This window comes from Lynx rufus, unplaced genomic scaffold (genome assembly GCF_022079265.1).
Source record: "Lynx rufus isolate CCGP_SWC_20201006 ecotype Redwood Valley unplaced genomic scaffold, mLynRuf1.p SCAF_20, whole genome shotgun sequence".
Classification (NCBI taxonomy): domain Eukaryota; kingdom Metazoa; phylum Chordata; class Mammalia; order Carnivora; family Felidae; genus Lynx; species Lynx rufus.
The window spans coordinates 27592867-27608933 of record NW_025814835.1 but is presented as its reverse complement, the minus strand read 5'-3'; the positions used below and the strand labels follow the sequence as shown (position 1 = coordinate 27608933).

Genomic DNA, 16067 nt, shown 5'->3' with positions numbered 1-16067 from the left:
GGAACAACTGGAACCCTTATTTTGCTAGTGGAAAGGAATGAACAAACTACAACTACCTACAAATGAATCTTGTAAACTAAATTGAGAAAAAAGTCAGACGCAAACAATATATACATCAGACAATTCCATTTATGTAAGGCTCAAAAAATAGACAAAACTAATCTAAGACTAACGTCAAGCCAGTAGTATCTTTCAGGAGGCAGAGGTTAGTCACTGGGAGGGAACTCAAGAGGAGTCTCTAGGGTACTGGTAATGTACAATTTCTTCATCTACAGATGGTTATATTGAAAAAAAATCATTCAGCTGTACTCTCACGATCTATGTATTTTCTATATGAATGCCCTAGAGCAACAGAAGTTTTTGTGGAAGTTGTTACAGAGTTAAGAGAAATTAAGACAATTTGATGGTGCTGTTAGCACAGACTAAGAGATCAGAATCCAGAAAGCACAGACAGATCCGATTGTAGAACTATTACAAATTAGTAAAAAAAAAAAAAAAAAATTATGCTAGTACAAACACAGGCAAAAGACACAGAATAGACAATTAGAATCTCCGAAGAGTTAAGAAAATGGTAATAAGCATAATAAAAGATGCTCACCTTCTTACCAAAGGAGAACATTAAAATCCAACAAGTGAAATTTTATACTCATTGGCAAAAACTTTCAATTTGATAAAAGTTAAGTGTTAGCAAGAAAGCTAAGCAATGAAAACTTCTGCATTGATGGAGAGAGCAAATATTGACACAATCTTTAGAAAACAATCTAGCATCATCCAGTATTTGAAGATACACACACCCTTAAATCCCAGCAATTCTACTCCTAGAATTTGTATGGTGAAATATACAAATATTTATACTAAATGAGATCACTAAATTCCCAAACAGTGTCACATCAGTGCAGGGTAAGTTTATAGAATTTTTCTTTTTTGCATTTTCAAAACTTTTTGGATTTCCAAAGTGTAGATAAGGAACGTGAGAGACTGTAATAGGAAAAAAATGGAAACTACACAAACTTCCAACAAGAGAATGGATAAAGTGGTATTCATACAGTGGAAAATTAAAAACAATGATAAATAAAAACCCCAAATACAGTATTATTCCATTTGTATAAAATGTTTAAGCACATAAAAACTTACATAGATATAACATGATTTTATATACCTATAAAATAACATGATATCATGTTATCATGGATTAAACCAGGAAAGGGCACCCTGCTGACCTAATGAACTATTTTCTTAACTTACATGATGGCTATATTCATGTTTATTTACCTGTACCTTTACCTGTTATAAATAATCTTTTGTATTTATGAAATAACTTAAACATTTAAGAAATAAAAAAGGGTAGCATGGTGTACCCAAATACACAAACCACGATTACAATAAGAAAATTGTCTCAAGAGACCTTTTTAAAGCAACTAGCATCCTCAGTTCAAGACATTTTTCCCCATAAAAAGAAGACAAGTTGCCACTGAAAGAAAGAAAGAAAGAAAGAAAGAAAGAAAGAAAGAAAGAAAGAAAGAAAAAAGAAAGAAGAAAATAAAAGATTCTATAAACTAAAAATACGATCACTGAAATAAATTCTATAGAAGAGTTCAAAAACAAAACCAAGGAAACCTTCAGATAAACAAATAAACATCAATCTAGAAGTCCAACATTCACCCATCAAGAGTCTCACAGAAAACAGAAAAGGAGGGAAAGAAATTATCAAAGAAATAGAAGACAGTCCCCAGACCTGGTGAGTCTTAGAACTGAAAAGTGACTCCCCCAAGAATGAAAAAAGGCTTACAACCAGACATATTTCACAAAATACGAAAGATAAAAAGATCACCATAAAGATTTTAAACAAGATGACTACAAAAGGATAACCATCGGATTTGTAACTGGACCTATATTAGCAACATTGGATGTTTTAAATTCCTAGAGTAAAGCTTTCAAAATCCGTAAGGAAAAACCATACTACCAATTTATAGTTCTACATCTAAACTTCCAATCAGGAACAAAGGCAAGTCATTTTTCGGATACTGAAGAAATTAAGACTGTTCATTACGTGTCCTTACTAAAACAACTATTCATGATTACATTCCAGTAATATTAAAAAAGGAATTTAAAAAAGACACGGGATTCAAGCAACAGACCTAATCCAGGAGTACAATGTAAGCCCAGGATGACAGCTGTACAGCAGAACTAGACAGCAAGCTGCCCAAATAAGAAAAGGAAGGTTGAGAGCTCCAGCAAGCCTACCTTCAAGAAAAGCTGAATGGTTACATATAAGAACACATTATAATATTAAATTTAAAAAATAATTTCCATAAGCTCTCCTCACCCAAGCAGGACTTTATTACATTTCTCCTTAAAGGAGCGCAGGTTTAGCAACACAAGCTCTTCTATAGCTCCACATTACTTGGTTTTACAGTGACTAATATTTCTATCAGGATACATATTACAAAGGCCATCAGTACTCAATTTCTACAATCTTCCTATATAAGCACAGAAAAGCCTAGAAAAGTTATAATATAAAAGCTATAAATCTTGACAATGCAACAGAAAATGAAGGTTAGAAGCAGACAAAGGGTGGAGGTAGGAGAAACAAAGGGAAGTGAACTGGGAACTGAAAAGATGTTGTCTAAAACTGATCAGTCAAGAAACAGAAGTTTAACTATTATGAAAAGTAATAATTAGGGGCGCCTAGGTGACTCAGTCGGTTAAGTGTCTGACTTCGGCTCAGGTCATGATCTCATAGTTTGTGAGTTCAAGCCCTGCATCGGGTTCTGTGCTGACAGCTCAGAGCCTGGAGCCTGCTTCGGATTCTGTGTCTCCTCTCTTTGCCCCTCCCCAACTTGTGCTCTGTCTCTCAAAAATAAATAAATGTAATAAAATAAAATAAAATAAAAAGTAAAATTAACACGAGAATTAGAAACAAAAAAGAGTTTTTGCTCAAAACTGGGGAGGGGGTGGGATTTACGACTTGGGCCTCTCGGGCTCTGTCCCCTTCGCTCCCCCACAAGCATTTCACTCCTCTGCCTTGGGTCTGTAATCTCTGCCACTTAACCCCCTCTTCTGTCTCAGACTTACATGTAGGCAGTAGGTCTGAGCTCTTTCCCTTCCTGGGTTGCTGAGAGATGCCTTTCTTCAGAAAACCTTTGGGATTTGGATTTCCCCAAGAACATGGAGGATGGAATACCCATTCTTGGATCTTATCTTTCCCCCTGACCCAAAACTTCCCACAAAAATGTCTCCAAAAAACAAAAAACACCTTCCTGAGATGTAAAGCTTCTGTCCCACCCACTAACTGCCAATTCTCCCAGACTGAAGAGGGGTGAATAACTGGGCATATGTGAGGGAGCATTTCTGTGTCAGAGATGTATGGAGTCAGGAGATAGCCACCTTCATACACTGATGTGTGCAAAGAGGAATAAAACAGATCTCCTTTTAAAAAAAAATGTAATTGGTAGAAGAAAATACAGATAGCCAACAGACACATGAAAAGATCCTCAACATCACTCATCATCAAGAAATGCAAATCAAAACTACAACGAGATATCACCTCACACCTGCCAGAATGGCTGAAATCAATGACACAAGAAACAAGTGTTAGTAAGGATGTGGCAAAAGGGGAATGGACCTCCCTGCACTGTTGCTGGGAATGCAAACTGGTGCAACCACTCTGGGAAACAGTATGGAGGATCCTTAAAAAGTTAAAAATAGAACTACCCTATGATCCAGCAATCGCATCACTAGATTTTTACCCAAAGAATATGAAATACCAATTCAAAGGGATACAAGCACCCCATTGTTTACAGCAATATTATTATCTACAATAACAAATTACAAAAAAGCCCAAGTATCCATCAATACAGGAATGGTTAAAGATGTGGCTGGCCACACACACACACACACACACACACACACACAAGAATATTACTTAGCCATAAAAAATGAAATCTTGTCATTTGCAATGACACCGATGGAGCTACAGAGTATTATGCTAAGTGAAATATGTCAGAGAGAGACCAATACAATTTTACTCATGTGGAATTTAAGAAACAAATGACCAAATTGGGGGGGGGGTGACTAGAGACCAGGGCAAACCAAACCAAACCAAAAATAAAAACCCCAAACACGGTTAAAAGCAGTTACATCAGGAATGGAACCTTGGAACCTACTGGGAAAGGAAGGGCTTTTACTTTCCCTTAGGAGTTTTTCTGTACTATCTACACAGTATTGCTTTCATTTGGGGGGGGAAAAATGAGGAACGGAGCAAAGAATAAAAACTATTATTAAAACCAGGGTAGCTCAGTCAGTTAAGAATCTGACTCTGGATTTCAGCTCACATCATGATCTCACAGTTCATGAGTTCAAACCCCATATCAGGCTCCATACTGACGACATGGAGCCTGCTTGGGATTCTTTCCCTTCCCCTCTCTCTACCTCTCCCAAGCTCAAGCTCGCACGCTCTCTCAAAATAAATAAATAAACTTAAAAAAATTATTATTAAAACCACCTTCCAGGTTAAAGAAAAAGTGAAATAACTTGGCCACGGTCATACAGTCAAGAGCTACTCATCCCAAAGCTAATATCAAAAAGGAAGGGAGGGAGGGAGAGAGAAAGAGAGAGAGCAAGAGAAAGAAAAGAAAACAACAACTGTCTGGCAACATTATCAAGAACTGCTTTTATTGACCTGCATGAATAATCAAATGGAGCACTCTGAATGGCTATGTTAGGCTTATACTGTTCTCTGCAAAGTCACAAAAATTCTTGTGTCAAACCACTCTTCCAATAAAGTCTAGGAAAAAAGTCACATTACCAGAGGATTCAAAGTAAACATTCATAAAGAATAGTTTGGACTATGATACCAAATGATTCCACACATCACTTTTATTTCCACTGTGCAATTTCTTAAACTCAACAAATAATGCTGGGCAATTAGATATCCACATGCAAAAGAAGTTTGAATCCTACCTCACCCCATAAACAAAATGAACTCAAAATGGATCAACAACCTAAATGTAAAAACTAAAACTATAAATACAAACTCTTACATGAAAACAAACATAAATCTTTATGATATTGGATCAGGCAATGTTTTCTTATCAAAATTAAAAGCAAGAAAAGAAAAAAATGATAAATTAAACTTTGTCAAAATGTAAAAACTATTGTATTTCAAAATACATTATGCAGAAAGTTAAATGACAGTCCATAAAAAGGACTAAATTACTTGCAAACCATGTATCTGATAAAAAAAAAAAAACATGTATCTAGACTATATAAAGAAGTTGAACTTGGGGTGCCTGGGTGGCTTGGTCGGTTAAGCAGCCGACTTTGGCTCAGGTCATGATCTCACAGTCCGTGAGTTTGAGCCCCGCGTCGGGCTCTGTGCTGACAGCTCAGAGCCTGGAGCCTGTTTCAGATTTTATGTCTCCCTCTCTGCCCCTCCCCTTTTCATGCTCTGTCTCTCTGTCTCAAAAATAAATAAACGTTAAAATTTTTTTTTTTAAAAGAAGTTGAACTTAAAAAACAAAAACCCAATTTATAAGTGGGCAAAAGGTTTGGGGCACCTGGGTGACTCAGTCAGTTGGATGTCCGACTTCGGCTCAGGTCATGCTCTCACGGTCTGTGAGTTCCAGCCCCGCGTGGGGCTCTGTGCTGACAGCTCGGAGCTTGGAGCCTGCTTCAAATTCTGTGTCTCCCTCTCTCTCTCTCTCTGCCCCTCCCTGCTTGTGCTCTGTCTCTGTCTCTCTCTCTCAAAAATAAATAAACATTAAAAAACAATAATAATAAATAAAATAAAAAAATTAAAATGGGCAAAGGGTTTGAATAGACATTTCTCCAAAGAAAACATGCAAATGGCCAATAAGCACATGAAAAGATGCTCAACATCTTAGTCACCAGGGAAAAGCAAATCAAAATCACAATGAGAGCCCACTTTACACCTGTGTGGGTGAGGATATGGAGAAATCAGAACTCATAACTACTAGCAGGAATGTAAAATGACTGTAGCGAAAGTTTGGCAGTTCCTCAAACACTTAAACCGAGTCACCACATGTACCCAATAAGGCCCCTCCTATGTAACTACCCAAAATAACTGAAAATGTATGTCCATACAAAACTTATACACATGTTCATACTAGCCATGTTCATACTAGCCAAAGAGTGGACATCACCCAAATGTACATAAATTCATGAATGAATAAGCAAAATGTGGTATATTCCATACAATGGACTATTACTCACCCATGAAAAAGGAATGAAGCACTGATACATGCTACCACATGAACCTTGAAAAGGTTATGTTAAATGAAAGAAGCCAGACACAAAAAGCCATGTGTATGAATCTATTTCTATGAAATGTCTAAAACAGACAAATCCATAGAGACAGAAAGATTACCGGAATCTGAGGGCTGGGCAAAAGAAGGAACAGGAAGTGACTGCTAACGAGTATGGGGTTTCTTTTGGGGTGATAAAAATGTTCTGGAATTATGGTGGTGATGCTTGCACAACTTTGTGAATAGACCAAAACTACTTTAAAAGGCTTAGTTTTAGGGGTGCCTGGGTGGCTCAGTCAGTTAAGCATCCCACTCTTGATTTCAGTGCAGGTCATGATCTCACAATTTGTGAGTTCAAGCTCCATGCCGGGCTCTGTGCTGACGGCCCCCTCCCCTTTCTCTCTCAAAAATAAACATTTTTTTTTAAAGGCTGAACTTTATGGCATGTGAATTATATCTCAATATACATATTGTATAGGTATTGTATATGTACATTATATGTATATTGTATACATATACAATATGTATATTGAGATATAATTCTCAATTTATCTCAGCCCCAAATTTCTCTCAAAAATAAACATTTTTTGAAAGGCTGAATTTTATAGTATGTCAATTATATCTCAATAAGAAAATTTAAAAATAAACTAGCTAAGATGCAATCCAGAAAAACAAAGGCAAAATGCCGAGAAAAGAGAAACATTTGGACAATATTATACTTAGAAAAGTGCCAGCTTTATCAGAAAAGATATTCATGTTTACTAGAGGGAGGGGACGGACCTAAGGACCAAACCAATGCAAAAATATCTACTATAGCTAACAATATCTTGGCTTACTATTAAAAATTATCTATTTAAGTTAAATATTGAGGTGAGAATTTGCTTTCATAGGCAAGATCTCAAGTGAAGTCATCTTTGAAATTTTAGTTGTGTCCAATGATGGCTTTGAATCATACGGTATTCTGTTACATCTGTCATATATATTAGTCTATTTTCTTGCCCATTAGTTGGGGGGTATTATGAAAGATGAAGAACTCTAACCTCAAATCCCCGATTCACTTCTGACGCTCCCTCTACATCCCAAGAGCATCTGAAGCTACCAGAATGGCAAGTCTTCCTAGGTGTAAAGAACCAAACAAATCCTCAAGCTTTCTAGGTAGAAAATCGCTGTTGTAGAAGTACTTAAGACTCAGCATAAACAATCTTCTGCATCTAGTTTACCAGTATCTGTCAAGAAAGTTATGATCACTCACTTTCACTTGCCCAAATACACACCAAGACTTTGCACACACACTCACTCTCGTTCTGACACACACAGAGATAATAAACTCAATGCACAAAAAGGATGAGGATGAGGAATACAGGAAAAAGAGACTTAAAAAAAAATTACTGCAATAGATCCCCCCTCCATCCCCACACTCGGGTGGTGAGAAGTAAGGAGAGTGGACTAACGAGGTTAAAGTAGCAGGAACTTTTTTTTTTTTTTTAATGTTTATGTATTTGCTTACTTACTTATTTAGAGAGAGACTGTGTGCACTTGAGCAGGGGAGGGGTACACAGAGAGGGAGACAGAATCCCAAGCAGGCTCTCTGCTGCCAGCATGAGCCCGATACGGGGCTCAAACCCACGATCCGTGAGATCATGACCTGAGCCAAAACCAAGAGTTGCACACTTAGAGAGCCACCCAGGTACCCCTAGCAGGAACCTTTTTAAGAAAGACTGCCAAAAGACTGCACCCACAGCCCACAGTATACAATTACGCAACGGGAAGAGAAAGACAAAGATTACAAAAAAAGCCACTCTGGTTGAAAGAATGAGGGACTTCAGGACCCCCACTTTTCTGCCTATGTGCTTAGCTCTGCTACAGACTATTGTGGGGGGAAAAGAAGGTGGCAATAAGAGAGGCCCAGGCCATCAGATCTTATGAGCTTGTCCCAGGTTTTTTCATAACTAGCTAACTAGTAAATTCACAAACTTCTACCAACATAAATGCTATAAATGGGCAACCAGTGGATTGAATAATTTCTTCTCTAGCACCTTGAAAGTTTCAAATACATGACACATTATAATCATCCTTGACTACTCAGCCCACAATTTCCATACTGAGAACTTGCTTTTTCCTTTCCCCCAATCCATCAAGATAATCTCATGAGTCAGGTCTGCGTAATAGGACTCTAACCTTCTGGCCACAGATGATTAGAACACAGGTGGATGCTCACCTAAGCTCAGCCAGTCAGACCCTCTCTCTCAGAAGAACTAGAAGAAAGGTGTGCTGGTATTCTATTAAAATGAAAGCAGCAAAGCATAGGACTGCCATATTCTGCTATGACCGGACAAGAACTCTGGTATTGGCTTACACAGCAGTCTCAAAAACTAAGATCCTCTGGCAGCCTCTTAAGGTTCCACAGACGTTGCCTCATCAAATATCCCCCACCCCACCCCAAGCTTACAAAGCAAAGGCACAGGAGTCACTAAAGAACAGTGAGGATGACCTTTCCCAGCATTCCTGACCTCCAGTACAGGAGAGGGCAGCAGAGCCAGAGTGACCTGCTCTGGTTATACATGCCCCTAGGGAGTAGCCCTGAATGATGATGGCTAAAGATAATGGAAATCCCTTCAGCAGCAGAATTAGCAGCCAAATACGTGACATCCAGGTCGGCTATTTTTTCTACTGCCAAGTTAACCAACAAACTAATGCTGGCTACTTTTCCTGGTCCTTTAATTTACTTGACTATCTCTCTGATCCTCAGAATACATTCTGAAGCAGAGACCATTTAGAATGCCCTACATGTTTCTTCCCCTTTTCCTTTCTATTAGATTTTCAGTCAGCTGTCCTATTTCCCCTCCAGTATTATATGTCACACAAGAAGGGCATTGGCTATTTATCATTCAGTTTAGCTCACAGATTGCAGGATGATGGCTAGCAGCACCAGGTGGACCTGCAGGAAACTGCACACAAGATAGACTCTAAAGCCACATATCTGAGGTTAAAAACCTCAGGTCTTCCAGCTCAAGCTGTGTCAGGTTATTCAATCTGTCTCAATTTCTTCTGACAATTTCTTCTAACAATTCTGTTACAACTGTCCTGAGAATTAAACAAGTATATGAAGTGCTTAGACCACAGCCAGGCATGTAATAGCCACTATATGACAATGGATACCTGCCATTATCATTATCATCATCACTGTTTGAAATGGGGGGGCAGGGCACAGAGAGGGACAGTGCACCTTTAAATGTAGAGGGTGCTGCTAAGCAACTAAGGCAAAGACTGGGATTGATGACTCTTCCAGCATCTATCTGCACACCTTCCCCTCCTCTGAAAACTCTCCCCAGTCAGTCTCTGTTGGGCACCTGATGTGAACTGTGCAAGAGGGGCCATCTTCCATCAAGTATAGGGAGAAGCAAAGACAGCTGGTTTACAGAAAGAGATGATGCAGCTGACCCACAAAACAAATTGTGGAGGGGAAGATGAGGGAGGGGGAAGAAGGAGAGGGCCAAAGGGGGAAAGGAGGTGGGGGAAGAGAAAAGGAAGAAGGGAAAGGTAGACCCAAAGAGAAAAAAAGCTTGCTTGGTTGCCAACCACTTTGCAGTTCCACTTAGAACCTCAGCACTGACTGCCCTTTGTGCCCTCTACCGGTAAATAAATCCTCCCCTTTTTATTAAGATTGACCAACAACATTTATAAAAGTCTAACACAAGTCTTGGAAAGATTTTCATCAACAAAAACCTTAGAAGAGGATAAGTTGTATGCATATACTACTACGCAAAAATTAAGAGGATACTGCAGGTTAAAAAAAAAAAAAATAGCCTCAATTTCAGTTTTCTCAACCAATCCTAAACCTAACGTATTAATTTACATAGCTGAGGCTCAGGCCTGGCTGTTTCAAAAGCTCCACAGGTGTTAAAAGCTCCACAGCTGGGGCTCTGGACACAAAAACCCTTACACTTACAAACACGAACACCCCTTAACCTACTGTTAAGGTTCTCTGCATAAACTAACATGGGGCATAAAATGCATTAATGCACTTTTCACTAGGAATTAAGCAATTCTTTTTGAAACAAAAGACGGGAAAATGGCAGGTATTTTGCAAACTATAACACACTCTCCCTTTAGATCGGAATCACCAATCCGTTCTTTTGCTGATGTCCACTGTATCATCCAGGTAAGCAGCCAACATCCTTCCCCGACTCCATCTCTCGTCGAAAAAACAATAAACATACAAAACTGAATCTTTTATCGGATTCCTCTTCCTTTCTATTCCAAAAAAGTAACCCTGATATCCTACCTCTGTGACGCAAAAAGATTGCAGTTAATTTCAAGTTCACATTCATCTCTACTTTGACTTTTTTTTTTTTAAATCAGGGTTTTCGTCCTTAAGTAATCCATTTACGTCGCCAATAATTCAGGGATCCGTAAAACATAAATTCTGTTCGTTTACCACAGTTTTGTTTCAGTTGAGGACTCTGAAGGTTAGCAGCCCGGAGAAAGCTATCTTTTCCGTTCCATCCCCAGCACACCCATTTTCAAACCTCTACTATACAAAGATATCAACAATAAAGTTGTGACCTTGTTTTAAGGCTACGAAGAAAAAATGTTTTCCCTCAAGAGCAAAAGGAGTTCACAAACCTCCTGACAACACGGCCTTTGCGGGTGTTCTACCACCGCACTAAGAAAATATTCAAGGTTTAAGGTCGATTATTAAAAGCAATGCTCCCCCAAAGACCACGCTTCTCTCCAAGAGGAAGCAGCACTGGTAGGTGGAAGGGGCCTTTCTCGTGACAGATCTCACTAAACAGTAGCATCAGCCACAAGAGAGGATTCCTAAACGCAACTTCACGTTTCAGAAAACAGTCTCCCACCAAGTGAGTAACGTGGAGACTTCTGAATCGCCACGCACACGTACACCCCGTAAAGGTGGAAAAGCAAATCCCGCTTCCCACCTCAGCCCTCAAACGAGGCAGGAGGGTCCCCAACCAGCCCCTCCCGACGGCGGCCCCCGCCCCGCGCCAGGTGTGCGGACCCCCGGCCAGACCCACCGACCGCTGGCCGGGGCCCAGGGTCCGCCGCCCCCGCGCGGCCCGGGCGTCCTCGGCCGCCTCGCTCCCCTCCCCTCCCCCGCCCGCGCCCGCTCGGACTCGGGCCGGGCTAGCGGCTCCGCCAACCGGTCCCCGCGAAACAAGGAGGTGGCGGCCGGCGACGCTGCGGCTTCCCCGCCTCCCCTCCCCTCCCCCGCGGCCTCCGCTCTCCACTCCCGCGCCCCCGCTTACCCTCAACTCCTCGAAATCCGCCATTTTACACCACCCGCGGGCGCCGCTGCCGCCACAGCACCCCCTCCCGCTGCCGCCAACGACGCCGCCGCCACCACGGCCGCCGCCGCCGCCTCCAGCACCATCCTGCACTGGGCGCCGCTGAAGACGCCGCGGCCGCTGCCGCCGCCGCCGCTGCCGCCGCCGGGCCTGTCACGTGACCGGCGCGGGAGCTCCGCCCCCGGGGCGCGCGGGCCCCGCCCTCCGGCGCCCCCACCCCCACCCCCCCACCCTCGGGCCCACCACCTTCCGCCCACGTCTTCCGCCCGGGCTCCCGTCGCGCGGCGTTCGCGGCGCGTCAGCTCCCGCCCTCTCCCGCGGCCTACCCGCCTCCCGCACGCCTTCCATCGCCCGGGCCTGCGGCCGTGCACCCCTCGGCCCCGCACGGCGCCTCCCTCCCCTGGAAGCGCGGTGGCGACTGAGCGTTACCGGCCGGCCCGCGGGAGCGCCTGGCCCGGGGGAGCGGCGGAGAGGAAGAAGAGGTGAACGGGACTCCTGACTCCTGGCGGCAACATTTCGGGAAAATTCTAACGGTGCCCTTCCACACGGTGGCTGTAGCTGGAGGAAGCAGCCGCAGATAAAACCATCCCCCATTGTAGTAGCGGAACAATCAAAATATGGGTGTCGGGTAAGCCATTGTTCCGATCTAATGGTGCAGGATGGGTGAGATCTCTTTGGATTGGTAATATCCTCGAAGTACTAACCTGGCTGATTCCTTCAGACTTTCAAGGGCGACTGAATGTCATGGACTGCAGAGTTGAGAGGGCCGGGCGGTGGGACTGGGGAGACGTGAAATAAGAGAGCGAAATAAGAGCGCTCAGAAGAACCCTGGTTTTTAAAAAGTCGAGGGGTCAGGGAAATCAGATAGCTAGGAAAGAATGAAATGCCAAGGGCAGAATAGATGGAAGGAAGCTCGATGGCAGCCCTGACGTGCTGATAAAGGATGAGAGAAGATGCTGAGTCAAGCTGTTGAGAAAACTCACCGGACCAAGTACAGGGTTCAAATTTCTTTGAAGAAGTGAATGAAACCCACCCACGACAGAATATTAAAACGCTTATTATAATTTGCAAGGCCCTGTTTAATCCGGTTCCTGCCTCGTGCTTCTTCCCATTCCTTCCTGGATGTTTAATGAATAAAAGAAAGAGTGAACAGTATCTAGAGTGGGTTCTAACGCTGGCTCTCTACCATGAACTTTAGGGTCTTAGCGTGGCGCATCCTCGATCTTCGCTGATTCTGCTTAGGCCTTGGTTTATACCTCAGTGGAGTTTAACATTGTTCAACAGGCGTTAAGTGAAGGCCACTGTGAACTGGGAGCTTTGAGGGAATAACAAAGATGAATAGAATATAATACAATCCTTCCATCAAGAAGCTTACAGCACATAAGAGGGACCAACATACACACAAAATTAAGAGAAGCACGGCCTCACTGAGGCTTGTTTTGTAGTATTCATTATAGGGTTAGGCAGGTTTGACTGCAAAGAATTCTAAGTGCTGCCCCAGACAGGCCTAATAATAACTAATGTCTTCCTTGCCACGTGATTACGTCAGAACTGAACCTGTAAATCCACTACTACAGGGCATTTTCAGGCTTTGCCAATGAGATCAAGAGTGGGCCCATTTATGCAGTGATGAGAGATGAGACTTTCTAGCTTGTGGAGTGCTCTATTTTGCTACGATGAGGGGCCAGCCCAACTCATGGAGAAGAATCACCTTAACAATATCAGAATTAACTTTGACCTCTGTACTTGTCACCTTGCATAAGCCAATACCCTTCCATAACTGTTTCAGATAGTTTTAGATGGGTTTGCTATTAGCATTTGAAATACGATGCTACTTTGTCTCCCTAGACCAGATTACTAACTTGGCGTCTTTTCTAAACTATACTCTGAATACTCATTCCAATACTTATTTTAAGGAAGGCCTGAGTGCTAAAGGGTAGAGAAGACGCCTGTCTCTTTACTGTCACAAACAGTTTAGCTCTGGTCTAAATTTGTGTATCCTACTCATGAGAAAGAAAGCCCTGCACTTACTTGAATCTAACTTCCTTATAATGTGGCATGAAATGTCCTTGGAGCAGAGTTGGGAGGAGGAAGGTGTGGTAACCTTACCACCACTTGAGGCCACATACCAAAGTACCACTTCTGGCCACACACAGAACTATTACCCCAGGGGGGAATTACATTAAATGCAATTTTCTCCTTATTACCTTTTGTTTAAGATTTTATTTTTTGGTAATCTCTGCACCCAATGTGGGGCTCAAACTTGCCACCCTGAGATCAAAAGTCACACACGTCACCAACTGAGCCAGCCAGGTGCCCCCCCCTCATATTTTCAATGATAGAATGTGTCAACAGTTTATATGAATTGATGTTCAAGGCAATTACCTGACTGATCCACCCCCTTAATCTAGCTCAAATTTTAAAACCTCAGTATTGTAATTAAAGTAGCCTAAGGTTACATGAAGTCAAAAGTCTCAGGAGTGGCTTTTTCACTTATTAGCTGTGTAACTTTAGCAAAGTCACAACCTCATTTTCTAATCTATAAAACAAGAATGATTATTCCTGAACTCAGGATGGTGAAGGAGTAAATGAGTTAAGATACATGACTTTATGAACTTACAAAGCAATAGGTGATGATTTTTTTATATCTAAACAGCTGATAAACCACATACCAAAATAAAATTAAGAGACTCTCATATACCCATGTAATATATACCAGTGTCTTTAGAAAAGACTTAACGTGGTTGGACCATGCAGTGAAGTTTTTAATTCAGTTCCAAGCACCTGTCTTGTTAATCCTTTTCCTTCCTATCTCTAAACCCATCAACCCTCCCTGATCTCAACATCTCTCTTTTCCACTTGTTTCTTCCTCTGTATAATCATGATTTTCAAGCCTCCTATATTTCCAAGCCACCTTTCTTCCTTTGCCAAGCATACATCTATTTTAATCACATTTCTTCACTCCTTAACACTCTTCTGATAGTGTTTGATCTTGACCGTTATTGAAACTAATATGAAAGAAACTGAACAATGAATTTATCTTTTAACTTCATATCCCCAACTTTTTATTCTGAAATTTTTATTTTATTTTTTAATGTTTTATTTTTGAGAGAGAGACAGAGCGTGAGCTGGGGAGGGGCAGAGAGAGAGAGGGAGAGGGAGACACAGAATCCGAAGCAGGCTCCAGGCTCTGAGCTGTCAGCACAGAGCCCAATGCAGGGCTCGAACTCATTTACTGCAAGATCATGACCTGAGCCCAAGTGGGAAGCTTAACCAACTGAGCCACCCAGGAGCCCCTCAAATTTTTAAACACCAGGAAAAGTTGAAAGCATAATACAATGAACACCTGTATATATCCCAACTAGATTCAACAATTATTAATATTTGAACAATAATTTTTACTAAGGCATAATTTACATATAATGAAATCCTCATATTTTAAGTAAATTCTTCAATTAGTTTTGAAAAATGCTTATCAAGATACAGAACATTTCCATCAGCCCCGAAAGTTCCAAGTTACTTCTTGCCCCTTCCCAGTCAAAGCTCCCACAAGAAGCAACCAATGATCTGATTTCTAATACTATAGAGAGAACTAAAAAATGAAGCAACATTCTCTACTTATTTTTAAGTGCTATAATAATTTTGATGCCAAAACTAGACAAAAATTAGTTTTTCCATCTAACTTATAAACAGCTCTTACCTTTGTAATGCAAGGATGGTTTCACACAGCATATATAATAAACAACTTGGTCATTTGATCCAACTCACCACCTGAAAACCAACATAAAAATCTGGGTTTAGAAAAGCAGAACCACATGCCCAATACTGTATAAGGAATTATCCAGCCAAAATATTAGAAGGAAGTATTCCAGGCAGTGAAACCAAACATTTGTCCTGAAGGCATTTAATGATCCAAAAGTAAAATCTATAAAGTAACTATGACTTTTGCAGGATTGCTGAGCAAGAGAGAAATAAGTCTAAATGTAGTGCCACAGAAGATGGAAAGTCTAATAAACACCCCACATATTTAATACAAGACCCTATAGGGTAAAGATGAACCAGGAGTCAATCAGCACTTCCACAGATTGCAATCAGGTTTAACAGTAATAAAATCTCAAGTTTTGTATATTGAATAAACAGGGCCTAGAGTGGCAAGCTATAGGCACTGGGCAGAAACAAACTGAAGTTCTCTCCAGATGAAGATATCATCACCCCAAACCTCAAATTACCCGACACGGATAATTTTCCAAATAACATGACCAACATGTAGTCAGAAGACTGAAATAAAAAGCATAAAAAAATAACCTAGCAGAAACTCTATTCCAGAATTGAGAGGTTTAAGAACTCAATGCATAGGTTTAGTAGTATATTACACACAGTTTAGGAGACAATAACCAGAACATATGTCAGAAGGAAGTACAGAGAAAACAAAAGAAAAAAAAATGGAAAATGCCTAGGAAAATATTGAAGACATCTCATGGAGACATGAGATGAT

General features: G+C 41.2%; 1 protein-coding gene across 3 annotated transcripts in view; it reads right to left on the bottom strand.

Annotated features, from left to right (window-relative positions):
• PIAS2 (protein inhibitor of activated STAT 2) overlaps positions 1-11691 on the bottom strand; it is a 99953-nt gene extending 88262 nt beyond the window's left edge. Inside the window, exon 1 of one of the 3 annotated variants that reach the window (XM_047086170.1) lies at positions 11534-11691. In XM_047086170.1, coding sequence (XP_046942126.1) covers positions 11534-11557 — 24 coding nt within the window. In that variant the 5' untranslated portion in view covers positions 11558-11691. The remainder of the gene's footprint in view (positions 1-11533) is intronic. The other 2 variants (XM_047086165.1, XM_047086166.1) reach the window with 2 other exon arrangements.
• Positions 11692-16067: the final 4376 nt, after the last annotated feature.